Source organism: Punica granatum, chromosome 3, assembly GCF_007655135.1.
Source record: "Punica granatum isolate Tunisia-2019 chromosome 3, ASM765513v2, whole genome shotgun sequence".
Lineage (NCBI taxonomy): Eukaryota > Viridiplantae > Streptophyta > Magnoliopsida > Myrtales > Lythraceae > Punica > Punica granatum.
This window is the reverse complement of record NC_045129.1, coordinates 35,852,451-35,869,457: the sequence shown is the minus strand read 5'-3', so window position 1 is coordinate 35,869,457 and position 17,007 is coordinate 35,852,451. Positions and strand designations below refer to the sequence as shown.

The window sequence follows — 17,007 nt, the reverse complement described above, 5'->3', positions numbered from 1 at the left end:
TGATCGAATCGGATATTACTCCTTATTTGCAACTCAATAACACCCAGCTGGGCATGTTCAATTATGCAGTGAACTTAGACAAATCGGAATCGAAGTTGGATCCCGAGGCGGACAGATTATCAAATCAGGCATCTTGATCTATCGAGCAAGAAAGTGACGCTATTATCCCAAGAAAATTCAGGTAGTTGGGCTGTCCCTCCCTCCTGTTCTCTACCGACCTAATGCTGCCTAAATAACACGGTCAACTTTCACATTCTAAAGTCATTTGGTGGAAAATTAATACGAAAAAAGAACTTCTTTTTTTTTTTTTCTAAAAAAAAAGGAAAACTATAATACTTAAGTTCGGCCTGTCACCTTATATTCATGTCAATGTCATAAGCATGCAAAATGATTATATTTCAGCGAAGTTGGTCCTTCCCACTCGAGTGGTCAAAGTTTTCAATCTGTTGCACAATAGCCGCCAAAATTGGGTGGCTGTTACCTGCTAAGAATCCAACACTGACCATGGAACGAGATGACATTCCCCGTATGTTACTGTTGGAAGTTATAATCCGATATGAAAAAAAATGAAAGAACAACCATTGATTTATATAAAATTTGAATATCACCACTTGTTAGCTTGAATTTTTAAGTGGATATGAGTCAATGTCTATATAAATTCAATGGAAATTCAATAGTTACGTCCGACTGACATAAGAAGCTAACGTCTTCACCATAGATATACTTTTCGCTCCTGAATTGTTGTGTGGAATTAATAATCAAATAAGACATGCACGAGTTCGAAATTATGACTGGTCGTGTAAAATGTTGTTTGTGACTTTACAAGCATGAAACAAATACCTTCGAAAGACATCTTCTTGAGTTACGGGGGTTCACACTGTTCTGAATGTTGAAGAAATCGTCGAGAAGAGGTAGCAGATCTGGAAGGAAACTAGTGATATAAATAATTAAGAATAGCATTAATTATTACTATCACCTCACTAGCGGTCAAGTAATGCCATGAAGATGCAGACGAATCTTTGTACAGTCAAATATTGGGGAAAAAAAAAAAGAGGGGGACGCTGAAACCGAAAGTGGCCAAAATGAGAAGTCTAATTTAACCCCAAAATTCAACGAATGGAGCATGTAATTCATGGAATGATGAGTCTTTATTTATTTATTTACTTATTTATATTTTTTTTGCTCTTTTCCTATTGTAAATGATAATCATGGTCTAGTAAATGGACGGAGGAACAGAAACGAAAGTTTTGAGATTTTCGGGAACTTTTAGTGAGAATCTCAAGATTTTTTGTAGTTTTTATGTGAGAAAATTACGAATTATGGACCATCCGTCGAAATTTCATTATGGAGAATAGAGTACATAAATAGGACCAGGTATAACCCAATTGTGGGGAAAATCCTACGTAAAAAGGAAACTATCTCAAATAATATAAGCTCGCCTAATATACGGGAGTAATTAATCAACTTTACATGTATGAATATACAAAACTCCCCGTAACGGGGAAGATGTGTGTTATTGTATTATATCCGCTTTATCGAAATGATTTTGTTTGTAGGGGCATCATCAACACTTGACAACTTGACTGAGGGTCGGGTCAGTTCAGTACTCTTCCATCTTGAGACTTCAACTTAGGCTGCCATTTATTTTATTTTTTAGTCTCTCAGATCTTTATATGTGGTTTTGGTCTGATGGCTTTATTCGTTTCTTGCTTTCTTAAATGGTGGGTCCAATTGGATGGCGTGATTTATACCGATAAAAGAGAAAAGATGGCGTGATTTATACTTTTATATAATGATTCTTCAAATGCCAACAAAGTTAACATGGCGGTCAACCGAGTTCTACCATTCACTGATTTTTTTTTCTTTCAATGTGTATGAACACCTAACGTGGCCAACTAATTTAGTTTGAATCAGGTTAAAATGATAAAACTCTCACAAATAAAAATATTTTTATTCATAAAATTTGAATCTGAAATCTTCCTTAAGAGAAATAAACGTCAAATCACTTAAATTAATTCTTATCAGTATTTTTTCTTTATATAATTATCAGCATTACTATATTATTATAATGTAATTGTCTTTTGCAGTCAAATTGTACTTCTTTTAGCATTACCCATTCTGGGGGAAAAACAACTCCATTTATCTACTTTCTTCACATACTAAAAATATATATTCAAAGTTCATGTGTCAGATACCGGTCCAAAACTCCTCTTGATTTTAGTTTTCTGTTTCCACAGTAGTAGTCTTTATATGGAATGCGCTTAACTCTACTTTCCGATTTTAACTCGGGTCTATACAATGCAAGAGGTCAAAAATAGATCTATAACAACTAGAAGGATTTATGCAATTATATCTATATTAGATGATGTGCTTCTATCATATTATATTTTCCCTTACAGTAATCTTCATGAAATTTGCTGTATTTATTCTATCATTGTCATTTTCTCTTGGCCAGTTTACCTTGTATCTGTTTGTGAAATCAATCAATATTCATTGCTTACCCAGAAAAAAAATGTACTCAAAATCCCACCAAGAAAAAGATATATATATATAATCATAAATGATCTTTGAATCACAAAAATTAAGAGCATTTTATAAGTTATTTTAGAAAATAGAGAATCAGGAGCAAGATGACCCTTGTTAGTTGACCATATTCGAGTATTGGGAGGATTAGTAAGCATACTCAAAAAATACATAGACGCACAAATAATGATACATCTCTTTCGAAAAAATCCCAACATACGTTACCCAGATCAGTACAACTCGAATCAAATTAATCAAGATCCGTTAGAATTTCGAATATCAAAATGCGACCAGGAAAAAAAGAATTTCCTAATGAACTTCTTCCCCTTCTTTTTTTTCCTTGCACAGAGAAGCCGCCGGAATCTGTTCGCGACTGAAATATTCCACCAAGAAGAAAACGTGCATTAGTTTGAACGGCACGTGTATATAATATCTACGGACAACATAGTATTTCTCATATGATCAATACATATATTATCTTATAATAAATAAACAAATATAATATTATTCCTATCGTATCTTCTATGTTGTTTGACTTACATATCGGTCTTATCGGACCCCTCTCTCCTCTTGTTTATCGGAAAAGGACATCTCCCTACCCTTATGGTTACTTCGAGCGACTAAGTTGAGGTAGTCCGGGATCCACCGAAGTCTACATACCGGACCTTATACGATGTTTGTGACCTCTTGACTGTGGAAAATCGACTTCTGCCACGAGATCAGGTCGGAACGGGGCGTCGATCGAGATCTTCGATAAATGTGACCTACATCAAGCAACCACATTGGTGGAGAATGTTGAGGTTTTGACTTATGGAGATTGGTTTGATTTCACGGACCTAGTGAAACAGCTTTCAGTAGTACTTTGTAATTTGTAATGTGGATGTAACTATGCGGTAAACTCGTCCTAATCAATTGAGATCTTATATCCCCATTTATCTCGATCGTCAGTCTATCACCAGAAAAAATTAATCGGTATTCGAAAATCGTACTCCGTCCTACCTTTTAATTTCCGACTAAACGGAAATAGACATGTGATCGAAAATTCCACGAGACAATTGTTATTTCGTGTACAATGTTTCCAATGGTCCAAAGTCCAAAACTCCTTCCCTTCAAGTCCTATGACTCATTCAACGTATCAGACTGTGTCGTTCCCTTCCGCTCCCTCACCATATAAATATGTCCGTTCCCTTCTACATGGAAACAGAGCTCATTAGACAGAGCAAGCCAGCCATGGAAATACAGAGTAATCATGGCCATGACGTCGTCGAATCGCCGCTCCAGGGCGATGTCTTGGAGCTGATCCTCTCCCACGTTCCGCTTATCGACCTCGTCCCCGCCCACCGTGTCTCCCGCTCCTGGAGCCTGGCTGTCTCTTCCTCCCTCGTCCACTTCAACCGGCCCAGGCCCTGGCTCGTGGTCCACTCCCAGAGCACCCGCCCTCCGTACGAAACTGTGGCCCACGCGTTTGATCCCCGATCACGCGATTGGGTGGAGCTCCAGCATCAGGATCCATCCTCGAAGCGCGTCCCGTCCGGCTTGTGCTCACAGTCGGGGCGGCTCCTCTACGGGCTCTCACCATCGCAGTTCTCCTTCTCGCTTGACCCCCTCGGCCTCTCCTGGCACCAAGTGGACCCGCCCCTCGTCTGGCGGCCCGACCCCATCGTGGCAGCGGTTGGCCGCCGGGTCGTCGTGGCAGGCGGAGGGTGCGACTTCGACGATGATCCTTTCGCAGTGGAAATCTACGACGTGGAGACGCGCAAGTGGGAGTCGTACAACGCAATGCCGTCTGCCCTCAGGGACTGCTCCGCCTCTGCGTGCTTGTCAGTCGCCGCCGGTCGGGGCCAAATCTACGTGGCTGAGAAACTGTCCGGTGTGGCCCACTCGTTCGACCCTGAAACAAAAGAATGGTACGGACCATATGATCTCCGTCCCGAAAGGAACATCTGCTGCTCCGTCATCGGATTCGCCAATGATAGGCTGATCCTTATCAGTCTGATCGGTGACCCCGGGTCCCTCTCCGATTCATCCCTGAAGGGTAAAACTGTGAAGATATGGGAAGTTTTAGGTGAATTTGTCGAATTCCGGGAAGTTACGGAGATGCAACCGGAGCTCCTGAAGGAGCTGACAGGCGACGAACCGAGCATTTCGTCGATAAGTGTGTGTTCAGCAGGGGATATGGTGTACTTGTATGATCCTTCAAAGCCAGGTGCAGTGGTCTGGTGCGAGGTGGCAGCGGAAGGCGGCGGCTGCGAGTGGGGGACTTTAAGAATGGCGGCAATGCCAGAGGATGGGCAGAACCAGCCGGCGAGAAAGGCGGTGTTCACTTGCTGGGACGTGGGGATTCCTGAGCTGGAGAGGGCCTTGGCATCTGATAAGTTAAGACTTTCGGTCGCCAAAGAGGGCAAGCAAGAAAACGCCCACAATGCCGACTAAGTGGAGGCCAAGATTTAGGGCCGGGGAATCGGAAATTGAATATCGTGAAGTTAAAGGAGCAAGAATGGAGGAATTCGTCGAACCTCAAAAAATTACCGGCAAATTTACGACTGCCCTGGTTAGCCTCCTCCAGGTTCCATCTGTGAGAAGGACTGGAAGTGTTTTCCCGGCCATATTATCGGCAGATTTCTTAGTTATATGTCTAAATACATCAGCGATGTACCTATACCATCATGTTTAATTTTGCGAATTTCCGACTTCCAGATTCACTTATGGCGATTCCTTTGTTGTCCGGTAAATCTTTCAAACCAATGGATCCGAGTCAAATAGTTTGTCCCGACAAATAGTCGATGTCGAACATTGAGTAATTAGTCAATTGATATTCATATGATGATTACCAACTAGCCAACTAACTCTGTTGGCTGACCTACCACCAACATGCCAACAATCATCAATACGGATTGCACTCGTCGGATCATCACTGCGGCTTTCCTCTTCCGTTCTCCAAACTCATAGAGTCCTATATGTGTGCATCTCTATACAGTTGTAAACATTCGTATCGTTTAAGTGAAAATGACCTGTGTACATTGAAGATGTATGGAACAATAATTCATCGATCAAGAATATACAAAATGGTCGCATGAATGGACATGTCCTGGTCCGCTGAAACATCACGGAGAGTCAAATGTGAACTTGAGATCGAGTGAGGATTGAAGGTTCGGCATTATCATCTGCCTCACCGAAAGGACTTCTTCAGTATGATGCTCTATCTAGGCTCGACGAAGCTCTCGGTCTTCGTGTTACCTGAAGAATGGCAGTCCAATTCAGGCTGGAAATCACCGCCGATAACTGACTGCTGTCTCTCAAGTTGATGCGGAATGACTGGAACTTATGAAGGGCGGTTGTGTTGGTGAAGGGATGTCACAATCATCAGATAGCATTTTCACGACCATCGACATTCTTGGCCGAAGTTCTGCGGAGGCTTGCACACAGAGGAGCGCAATTTGGATGATTCTAGATACCTCCTCTCCTCGGAACTTACCTTTCAGAAGAACTGGATCGACTGCTTCACACAATCTTCCGCTTGAATACATGTCCCAGACCTGCAAGGCAGGAAATGTTTCTAATGTGACTTTGAAACCGAAAGGGGACAGTTGCTGTTGAATTGATGATCTCCTTTTTATTGGATCAGAGCTTGGTTTCGGTTTTTGCGTTTTCCTCATTAAATAAAACAGTTTTACCGTTTGTAAGATGGAGAAAGATTTCTGGAAAAATGAGTTATTTCTCTTCCTGGTGATGACTTCGATCACAAGAACTCCATAGCTATAGACATCTGCCTTCTCGGTCAACTTGCCACGGACTACATATTCTGGAGCCATGTAGCCTCTGCAAAAAATTAAGGTGCACTTGGCTCTTATTAAATGCGTTCCTGACAAAATGATGGTGAAGGGAAGATTCATTCTACTTACAATGTTCCGGCAATGGCAGTGGATATGTGAGTTTTGTCTTCGGGAAATAATCGTGCAAGGCCAAAATCGGCAATTTTAGGCGCGAAATCATCATCGAGCAGAACATTGCTGAGTTTGATGTCTCTGTGAATGATCCGTAAGCTGGACTCCTCATGGAGATATGCCAATCCTTCCGCTGTGCCCAGAACGATCTTGCTCCTAGTCTCCCAATTCAATGGTTCGACGTCCTTATTCACTGCAGAAAAGAAAGGAAGCCAATACTTCTGCTTAAAATGCTTCTAGAGTAAGTGAAGAAGGTAAGGCTTGAAATTCTAAGATGAGAGAACAACCAAAAAGGTGATCAAGGAGGCTCAAGTTCGGGATATATTCATAGACAAGAAGGCTCTCAGGACCAGTGATGCTGCAGCCCAACAGGCCAACGAGATTCTTGTGATGAATGCCACTGATCAAGTTGACTTCATTAAAGAAATGTTCGACCCACTGTCTCGTATTAAACACGAGCCTCTTGATTGCAATGGGCTTCCCGTTCGGCAATATTCCCTGTTCAGAAAAGATAAACAACTTCCTTGGAATCAAGCCGTTAATCTGCGGAAGAGAAGGGTAGCAGGAGATTTACTTTGTACACAGAACCAGATCCACCCTGGCCCAGTTTGTTGGAGCAGTCGAAGTAGTTCGTAGCTTTCTCGAGAGTTTCGTATGAAAAGTTAAGCTTGGACTTGTTCACGGTGTTCGCTAAAAGGCCAAGCAGCCTCCTCTCTGGGCGAAAGCAAGTCACGTTAGCAACATGCAATGTGATGTTTGCTTAATATTTCATATTCCAATATTACCTCTTCTCTTTTCCGAAACTTTTCTCCTCACGATTCCCGCTACGGCAACAATCAGAAGGAGCGCAAAGGCCGAGGATGTTGTTGCGACAATAATAGCCAATCGGCGTCCTGACATACAGAAAAGTGCTCGCTTTTCAAATGAATTCAAATATAAACCGAAGAAATTGGAGGACTTGATCTTGGAAGAAGATTTTACTTGCCAGTGTTTCTTCCAGCTGCAGCAGTGACGGTGTTATTGTAATAGAACTTCTCCGTGGAGTACCTCAGGTAACACCCGGCGTTGATAGCCCTCCCCTCTCTTCTCGGCGGGCAAGAAGCGATCCTCGAGAACGAATCATTTAAGCACTTCCTGCAGTCATTCGTGAATTTCCAGCACTGAGCCAAACCGTAAACTGATGTGTTCCCTCCAGTCACTGACCCAACAAAGAACCCGTCTTTCTTGGGAGCTTCCAAGGTCAAATTCTTTCCCAGCTCTGTCACGTAATCCTCAAAGACGGTAGTATTCCCGCTGAACTGTTCAGTTGCACAAACGGTGGAATCAACTGGACTCAGGCTCTCGTTGAAGAAGTTATAGTCATCATACCGAAGATAACACCTATCAAAAGTTGCATCCCGATAGAGATGTTAATAAGTAAATATACATATCGCCATGTACCATGCAGATTAATTCATCCTACCGGTCGAGCCTTATCATTAAAGTAGAATATGGATTCAATATCAGATTTTCATAACCGAGACGAGGATGTCGGAAAGATCACGCAAGCTATTCATCTAATGTGCTACAACCCATCAACATCATAATTTCAATTTCCATCACTAACTGGTATATGGAACTGAGCTTGAGATTGTTACCCATCATATAATATTCGACCGGCACGAGTGCCCAGCTGAAAGGGGAAGCACCGGGGGATCTGAATCTTGCACTGAGCGAAGCAGAGGTCGCAGTCGGTCTGCGAGAGGTCCCTCATGCACTCTCCGAACGCGTAGACCATATTGCTCCCGCTCCCAGTCACCACCGAACCGTATCCCTGGGCAAAGAGCTGACGGGTGAGTCCATCCATCGCCGCAACAAAGTTGGCCACGAAAGTGACGCGGTTGGCAGCAAGAGCTGTCCTGTTGGTGCATATCCGGGTCACCTGTGTGGTCCTCGGGTCGGCGAGGGAAGAGCTCAGTAAAACCGACACATAGATTAACACTCCAAGGACTGAAAATACTGAAGGACCCATCGGAGGAAAGGACCGCCCGGAATGACGCGAAAGGAAGGAGATTTATGGGACTAGAAGGGCTGTCCGGCAGCTCTGTCAATTGTTCGTTGATGGAAAAAAGAGGCTTGAAGCGTTGTTTCATTTCCACTGCTTTGTTTTATTAACGAAATGGAATACTGAGGAGGAAATGACGCGTTGAGAATGATTTGACTCTGAGAATGGCGAGCGATGGGCGTGGGCCGTTGGTTTAAGTTGACCCGGGGTTGCTGTCGTGCGCCTCGCAGACGTAAAGATACGGTTCTACGGGAAAGCAAAAATTTGCATTTTCATCCCCGAAAGATTTTAGCCGTGCCTATTACTTTTGTTGGGATCTTTCATGCCGTCAGGATGCCGCCCAATTGTCCGGAGTCCTGCTTCACACCATTATCCTAATATCGACTTTCAAGTTTCACAAAATTAGATATTAAAATGACATTATTTATATCGCTTATTTTTTGATAAAAATAATCTGCTGCAATTGATTTTGAAGAGGGTTAGAATAGTCTTCCTGTTGGGCGTAAATATGAGACGGAAATCTTTGCGTAGAAACGCAAATCGGCAACATAAATAAAGATAAAGATGGCAAAGCCAATAGGTACATAATACAGATGACACCTCCAGACAAGGATTGGAAGTGGTCCATGAGACAAACCTTGAGGGGGCAACACGTAATTTTACGGTTACTAGTGGGTGGAGGGGTGCGTTTCACTTGAGGATAGGATAGATATTGGACCTGAAGGTGGGGGGTGGTGGGGGTGGGGGTGGGGGTCCACGGGACACAGGCTTATGTGGGACCCCGTCTGAAGGAGTGGAGTTGACTTAGAAAGTCAACATTTCCGTATGACGTTGGCGTCACTGTAGGTTACTTTGGCTGTGTCCGGTGGAAAATATATTGAAGATTGCCCCCCTTCCATTTATACGAAGGATTAATTTCAACCGCAAACTAAGCTCATATTGTTTGCCCACTGGAGTTTGAAACTCACTGGTCGGAAGTAGCTCGTGGTAGGATCAAATCTATATAATGATAAGGGTTAGCCTTAGCCAGTAATAGAACATTTTACAAAGAGGAATGGAAGAGAACATAAGGTGAGAGTAAGAGTAACGACCTCACATGAAACAGTGATGGGTCCGCATCAAACGAACAGATTTGACGGTCATCCCTCCATTTCACAATTCCTTGGCTTTAAGTGGACTTATTATAGTTGTAAGCCTATAAGTAAATTTTAAAAAATCCCGAACGTCCATATGTATTTCCACTTAAACCCACATTACAATAGTCACCTTTATCTTTGTCTTTTACCTTCTTCTTTCCTCTTCGCTATATCTTGCACTTGAAATACCAAGAAGCATCCCCTCTATTTTCAATTCAAGCTATTTATAATCACGATAAAAAAAAATAGACGATATAATTTGTCCTACTTAATCATTTTTAATTGATGTACAACGTCATTTTGATGGTGTACATTATGATCTTCCTGAAAGTACAATAATTTATCTTTTTGTACGTTTAAGACAATTGTCATGGTAGAATTTGCATCGCAAAAAGGAAGATGTAATTTTTGCTGTTTGTTATTAACATGACATTAAATAACCCTAAGGATCTTGACCTAGTGATTAAGATGCGTCTAAGTTTGCACTCGATCACAGGTTCGAATCCCCTTGGGGCTACGCTGGCGTGATTACCCGCTCTGTGCGCCGTCGGAAGTTCACAGAGTCCTGGTGATTAGTCAGGCGAAGCTTGTACGCTCCGGTTAGCAAAAACAAAATCAAATTGCTACTGTTTTTGACAGCAAAGAAAGGAGAAGGCCAGTAAGGCCGAAGATGGCGCCTTATTTTCCTGCCCCGATTATGATCTTGACCGAAATCTAGGGCGGACAGGGACAGGTACGGTGTTATTCTCCTTTCAAAACACGGGGAAGGCTTCACAATTTTTACCTGTTGTGTGAAGCCAATGTTACATATTCTTTTACCTACAATATACATTTTCTTTGCTCTGATACTATTACTAGCAATGAAGAAACTCTCCGTCTGTCGGGCTAAAGACATCACACATGCGTAGATGGGCTCACATAATCCGCTGGTGTTGTCGAACCGACGAATCTCCTGCCCCTCTCACTTCTGTTGTTGTCAGCGAATTTTAGGCTTGCCTGATGGCCTCTCTTCTTCTCATGGGAGCTCCATAGTAGTAGTCTTCCTCTGTGAAGCCTTTTTTCGATGTGGGGCCACTGAACATCCCGCCCCATTGCGGGAAGTAGATGAGGCAGATCGGGAGAGTGCAACATATGATCATGATGCCCATTAGCATCATTCCCATCTCCTTAGAGTACCTCGATCCTTTGAAGAATATTAATTGAGTTATGACTGCTCCCACGTCGCCTCCACCTCCGGTCATTCCCGATATCACCCCGAGCGACCTGAAACTGTATCATTTATATCTGTCAGACTCAGAATGACATGCTGCTGAGTGCTGAATATGGATAAGACAAGTAGACTAGTAAACATGGATTATAGAGCAAAATTTTCGGTGTGAAACTGCAAGTAAGTATTAAGAAATCGGCCATCTCTATTAATAGGTCAGGCAAATTCAAAACAAAGGAGGGAAGTAATAATTTGAAGCTTGGAGTCCCTTACCTTCTGGAGACAAAGGGGACGACCCTGAAAGGAAGCCCACAAGCGGCCTGGCAGAATATCGAGAACGCGACCATCACTGCAACGGAAGCAAACAACGAGTCCATCCGCCCGAGAATCACACACAGGACTCATCCGATCGTCTGCACCATCCAGAGGGTCCATAGCCTACCTCTCATCCCAAACCTCTTTGCCACCGCATCAGAGAAGACTCCTCCCAACGGCCGAAGATGGGAGCAAGAATGAAGGAATTCGTCGAACCTTTAAAAATTATAGCAAATTTACGACTGCCCCGATCAGCCACCTTCAGGTTTCATCTGTGAGAAGGACTAGAAGTGTTTTCCCGGCCATATTATCGGCTGATCACTTTCTTAATTATATATGTGAAGATTGGAATAGTCCAACTTGATTTTCATCATGTCGAAAAACAGATAAATAGTATGTCCGGTGTTACACAAAAGAGGAAACCGAAAAGTATTCTAGGCTAATATTTAAGACTACTAAAAACATCAACTTGCAAATATAGCAAATATACAAGTTTCCCTATTATACATTTATCCAATCCAGAGTATCCATAATACTCCCCCGCAAGTTGGAGCATGAGGATCGCGAATGCCCAACTTGGAGAGAATGAAGCGGAAGCGGTCACGACCCAGTGCCTTTGTGAAGATATCTGCCAATTGAAGTCTTGTAGGCAAGTAGTTGGTAGCCACGACACCTAACTTGAGATGTTCACGAACGAAATGACAATCTATCTCAATATGCTTTGTTCGCTCGTGAAAAACCGAATTAGCTGCAATGTGTAATGCGGCTTGGTTGTCGCAGAATAGAGTCGGTGTAGTAATCTGTACCCCAAGAGAAGAAAGAAGACTCCGCAGCCAAATGACCTCACTAACTGTTGCCGCCATTGCTCAATATTTTGTTTAAGCAGATGAGCGTGGAACTGTTGTTTGTTTTTTCGTCTTCCATGAAATCGGAGAGCCTCCAAGTATAATGAAATAACTTGTAACAGAGCAACGGGTCAAAGGACAACTTTCCCAATTCGAATCGCAAAAAGCTTCCAGCTTGAGCGAAGTAGGCTGTAGAAAAATTCCTTGACCAGGAGATTGCTTCAAGTATCGAAGAACCCACATGGCAGCATCCCAATGGTCCTGGCGTGGTTCGTACATAAACTGTGCTAGAACATGAAGAGAATAACTGATCTTTGGCCTAGTGATGATCAGATAAATAAGTCTCCCAATCAAACGTCTGTATTTGGCAGGATCCGATAATAAGTCACTAGAACTTGTGGACAGTCGATGATGCTGCTCCATGGGGAAAGGAGATGGTCGCGATGCCAACATGCCACATTCAGTCAAAATATCGAGAACATACTTTCTTTGAATTAGGAAAAGTCCAGAGTCCATTCTGGTGACTTCAATGCCAAGGAAGTACTTCAGGGGTCCTAAGTCCTTTATGCGGAAGAACTTATCTAGAAAACCCTTGAAAGAGTCACAGTGACTAGAACTATTGGCAATTATGATTAAATCATCAACATAGACTAATACACCAAGGAATACGTCACTTCGAGTGAAAGTAAAAAGAGAATGATTTGCACTTGATTGGATAAACCCATACTGCCGAAGAGCATCAGCAAACTTCGAGAACCAATTCCTCAATGCTTGTGGCAGACCATATAGAGACTTGCGCAGCCTACACACATTCCCATTCCTCGAAATAGAAAAGCCTGGGGTAGTTCCATGTAAACTTCTTCGTCTAGATCCCCGTGCAAAAAGGCGTTATTGAAGTCCATTTGATGAATCTGCCATTCCTTAGCTACCGCAATTGTCAATAAGCATTGCACATTTACTAGTTTGACTATCGATGCAAATGTCTCATGATAGTCAACTCCTTCCACCTGTGTGAAGCCCTTCGTAACCAATCAAGCTCTATAACGTTCTATACTTCCATCGGCCTTGCACTTCACCTTATATAACCACTTGCACCCGATGGGACGTTTACCAGAGGGGAGCTGTTCAATCGTCCAAGTATTATTCAACTCAAGAGTATCCATAATAAATACCATATTAAATTATACTAGGTTTACATGGGCTTAGATTCAACTTTCAACTTAAAAGCTCGAGCTTCTTCCACCATTGTAGTTCTCCATCTCTGATCCCGGACAACCTCTCGATAAGTTGTAGGCTCTATGTCAGAGTCAATGACAGCTAGAAATACTTTGTGATGTTTAGAGACATTCGAATAATCGATAAATCTCTGAATAAGGTAGGACATACCTGAGGAGTTCAAGGAGGTGGATAGACCAGGAAAGGGGGTCTCGTGGCGAGCAGTGTTGACAATAAAGTCTTTTAAATGCTTGGGTAGACGAGAAACTCATTATGATTGTCGCAAAACCACTTCTTGTGAGATATTCCCCTTATTCATATTTGACTCCATGGCATTCGAATCCCCCAATTTCGTCTCCAAATCTTCAAAAAATTCAGCCAATTTTCTAGGGCCATCTAGGCCACTTTCCCTTTCAATTTGTGCTCTCTTAGGCCCGCTCCCCTTATTTCTGAAGTCCGACCCGCTTGCTTCTCTAGTTGGCAACTCCAGGCCTGCTCCCCCTTATTCCCAAAGTCAGGCCTACTCATTTTTCTGCTTGGACAGCTTCCACAGCCCGTGGATTCAGACCATGCCCGTTACTGCCTCTGGGCCTTTCTCCACCCACTGGACTTGGCTCCCGTTGCCTCGCTCCAAATCCCGCTGGGCAAGAGCCGCTCCACCTTGGGCTGGACTGCCACCTTCCAGTTGCCTAACTTGACCCCCGCTGTCTCGGCCCATGTTTCGCTGGATTGCGATTATTTCATTCCGGCCAACTTATTCTGGACTCACCCTTACCCGAGTTGTCTAGAATGGTTACGGATGAAGGCCCAACCGTAAATAGTGGGCTTCCTTGCTTCGGCTATTGCAGTTCTTCACTCTATACAACAAAAGGAAATATTGTTTCGCAAAATCGAACATCCCTTGACACGAACATTTGTCTGCTCTTCAAGTCATAAAGTCTCCAACCCTTTTTTGCATGGGGATATCCAATAAAAATACATTTTCGTGACCTTGTTCGAATTTATCCTTGGTCCGAGAATGAGCATAACATAGTGACCCAAAGACTCGTAAATTCAAGTAATTAGGTGGCTTGCCGAAAAGTATCTCATGTGGACTTTTGTTGTCGAGTAGAGACATCGGGATGATATTTATCAAATGAACTGCCGTTAAGGCACATTCTCCCCAAAACCGTGTCGGTAACGAAGCCTAAAACATAAGTGCTCATGCAACATTGAGAATATGTCGATGCTTCCTCTCAACCTGGCCATTCTGCTGTGGCATATCCGTACATAATGTCTGATGTATAATTCCATCCAAAGAGAAAAAAAAACCTTGTAGCTCCCTTAACAAAAATTCCATCCCATTATCATTTCTCAGGACTTTAATTGTGCGATCAAATTGATTCTTAATCAAGTTATAAAAATCAATGATAAATCGCCCAATTTCAGATTTTTCTCGCAGCAGATATAACCACACACCTCGATTAAAATCGTCGACAATCGTCAAGAAATAATTAGCCCCGCAACTGGCTTTAATTTTATACGGTCACCACAAATCACAATATATCAACTGAAACGGGTACTCAACTTTATTCATACTCGAATGAAATTGTGAGCGTCTCTGCTTCGCTCTAAGGCAAACATCACACCCTTTATTACTTATATCTTTTAAAGTCATATCGATACCGTTTAATTTTATTGAGCGGGACGGATGACCAAGCCTCTGGTGCCAGATGCCTACGGATCCCTCTAGAATTGCCTGACACGCCTCTGCTGCGATGGCCACTTGCCTTCGATAATAGACCTCCCTTCGAAGCTCACCACTCCAAGCGTCCTCCTCGAGGTACGGTCTTGAATTACATATAAATTGGAGCAAAAAGTCATGTAGCAATTCATCTCCTCCGATAATTGGGCAATAGAAATTAAATTTGCAATTGAAAGTGGACACATAAAACACATTAGTGATCTCAATAGAATTTGTAATCTTCACACTTCATATTCGAGTGGCTTGTATCACGCCCCCGTTAGGTATATGAGCCAGTACACTGCCCTTAATCAGAAGTGATGTTGAAAAATTCTCAAGGCACCCCGTCATGTGCCTCGAAGATCCTGTGTCCAAAATCTAATCATTTTGCAAAATTGCAAAATTAAATTTATTACCGACAAGCCGATTAGGATTTGTGGCATCATGTGCAAGTATGGTCAATAATTTTTGGAATTGTTCATTGGGAAGGGCCTCCAATTGTTCGGCCCGTGACCTGCTCTGCTGACCGGCCAGTGCCATGTTTGCCCAGTCTGGGCCTCTTTAGAATTGATCTGGGCCTTGCTGGAATTAGGTTTTTCCTCGCGGTCCACCGAACTGCTTCTACTGCGCCTATCCAGTTCCTCTCCCAGCAATGGACTTGGACTTTGAATGCCAAATTTCCCACAATTTGTGTAGGTGGGCCTCTTCTCCATCTTCTCTCTACCGATCGGGATTTCCAGATTCCCAAACAGTGTTGTTCCTCTGCTCCGCTTCTCCCTTCGCAAGAAACGCAGCCGCTTCGGGGACAGAATCTCGAGCCCGAGCAACAATCTTTTGTCGTTCCTCGTTTGTGACCATTTTGTAGACCTTGTTCAGATTCGGCATCGGCTCGATACTGAGGATTGTAGACCGGATTGTGTTGAATTCGAAGGTCAATCCCATAAGGAATTGATATGATTTCTCCATCTCCCGCTGTTCTGTAATCGTCGCTCTCGCTCTGCAAGTACAACCCGGATGCTCGAGGTAAAATTCCAGCTCGTCCCACAACAACTTTAGTTTCCCATAGTAATCCCGAACGCTCAAGCCTTCTTGCTGCAAGAGACAAATTTTGATTTTAATTTGGAAGACCCTCGTCTGATTACCCTCGGAATATCTCTCCTTCAGGTCATCCCATAGGCTTTTTGCGTCAATAGCATACGCAACTGTAGCCTAAAGTCGTTCTTTCATGGTGTTGAACATCCATGCTATAAGTGTGGAATTGCATCTCTCCCGCCTTTCTCTCAAATGGTCTTCTCCCGATTTCTCAAGAGAACCATCGATGAACGGCAACTTGTTTCATGCCCGGAGAGCAATTAACATTGCACGTGACCACGTCAAATAATTATCTCCGTCAAGCCTACATCCAATGATCTGTGCTCCCGTGCTATCTGCCAACGTGAGTCAAAAAACTGGCGGGATCTCCACGCCTCTACTTGAGCTATCCCCTGCCTTCTTTCCCTTTGATGAGCCACTGTCCCCTCTCGGGCTTCTCTCATCTTCACTCACATCAGACATCGTGAGAATTCTAATTGGTCCAGGAGCGTAGGCGCCAAGGTTGTCAGAATCGCGATTTTACCTAGAATCGGTCGAGGGTCGTGGAATCGTGAATCGTAGAATCGAATCGTGAATAGTAAGATTCTACCTATAATTAAAAAAACAGAATCGTAGAATCGGTCTGATTTTACGATTCTGCGATACGAATCGCAATTCAGTCACGATTCTACCTTTCCGATTCATGCCATGGAATCGGAATCGGTAACCACCCCTTGAATCGTAGAATCGTAAGATTTTACGATTCGAATCGCGATTCTAACAAGCCTACTAGGCGCTTTGATACCATGTGAAGATTCGAATAGTCCAACTTGATTTTCATTATGTCGAAAAACAGATAAATAGTATGTCCGGTGTTACACAAAAGAGGAAACCGAAAAGTATTCTAGGTTAATATCTAAGACTACCAAAAACATCAACTAGCAAATATAACAAATGTACAAGTTTCCCTATTATACATTTATA

At 43.0% G+C, this 17,007-nt stretch overlaps 2 protein-coding genes across 3 annotated transcripts; one reads left to right on the top strand and one right to left on the bottom strand.

The window, feature by feature from the left end:
* The first annotated feature begins 3,642 nt into the window (after positions 1-3,642).
* On the top strand, positions 3,643-5,235 carry LOC116201589 (F-box/kelch-repeat protein At1g23390-like). Its single transcript, XM_031532875.1, has one exon. It carries the CDS (start codon positions 3,700-3,702, stop codon positions 4,954-4,956), a length of 1,257 nt encoding a protein of 418 aa, XP_031388735.1. The 5' UTR covers positions 3,643-3,699; the 3' UTR covers positions 4,957-5,235.
* Positions 5,236-5,417: 182 nt separating this feature from the next.
* On the bottom strand, positions 5,418-8,639 carry LOC116201588 (cysteine-rich receptor-like protein kinase 3). 2 transcript variants are annotated; one of them, XM_031532874.1, is made up of 8 exons: positions 8,105-8,636; positions 7,453-7,847; positions 7,253-7,360; positions 7,042-7,181; positions 6,755-6,965; positions 6,426-6,660; positions 6,198-6,342; positions 5,418-6,059 (listed from the first exon to the last, which is right to left on the bottom strand). In XM_031532874.1, exons 1-8 carry the CDS (start codon positions 8,476-8,478, stop codon positions 5,820-5,822), a joined length of 1,848 nt encoding a protein of 615 aa, XP_031388734.1. In that variant the 5' UTR covers positions 8,479-8,636; the 3' UTR covers positions 5,418-5,819. The 2 variants fall into 2 exon arrangements, with proteins under 2 accessions (XP_031388734.1, XP_031388733.1); XM_031532873.1 differs by having other exon boundaries at positions 5,418-6,342; positions 8,105-8,639.
* Positions 8,640-17,007: the final 8,368 nt, after the last annotated feature.

Bases quoted from the DNA above. Each gene is read 5' to 3' on its own strand.
- LOC116201589 (XM_031532875.1), top strand. From the start codon at position 3,700: ATGTCCGTTCCCTTCTACATGGAAACAGAGCTCATTAGACAGAGCAAG.
- LOC116201588 (XM_031532873.1), bottom strand. From the start codon at position 8,478: ATGGGTCCTTCAGTATTTTCAGTCCTTGGAGTGTTAATCTATGTGTCG. The intron at 7,848-8,104 runs GTAACAATCTCA...AACTTTTGATAG, and splicing joins GGTCGAATATTATATGATGG to GTGTTATCTTCGGTATGATG. The intron at 7,361-7,452 runs GCAAGTAAAATC...TCTGTATGTCAG, and splicing joins TGCAGCTGGAAGAAACACTG to GACGCCGATTGGCTATTATT.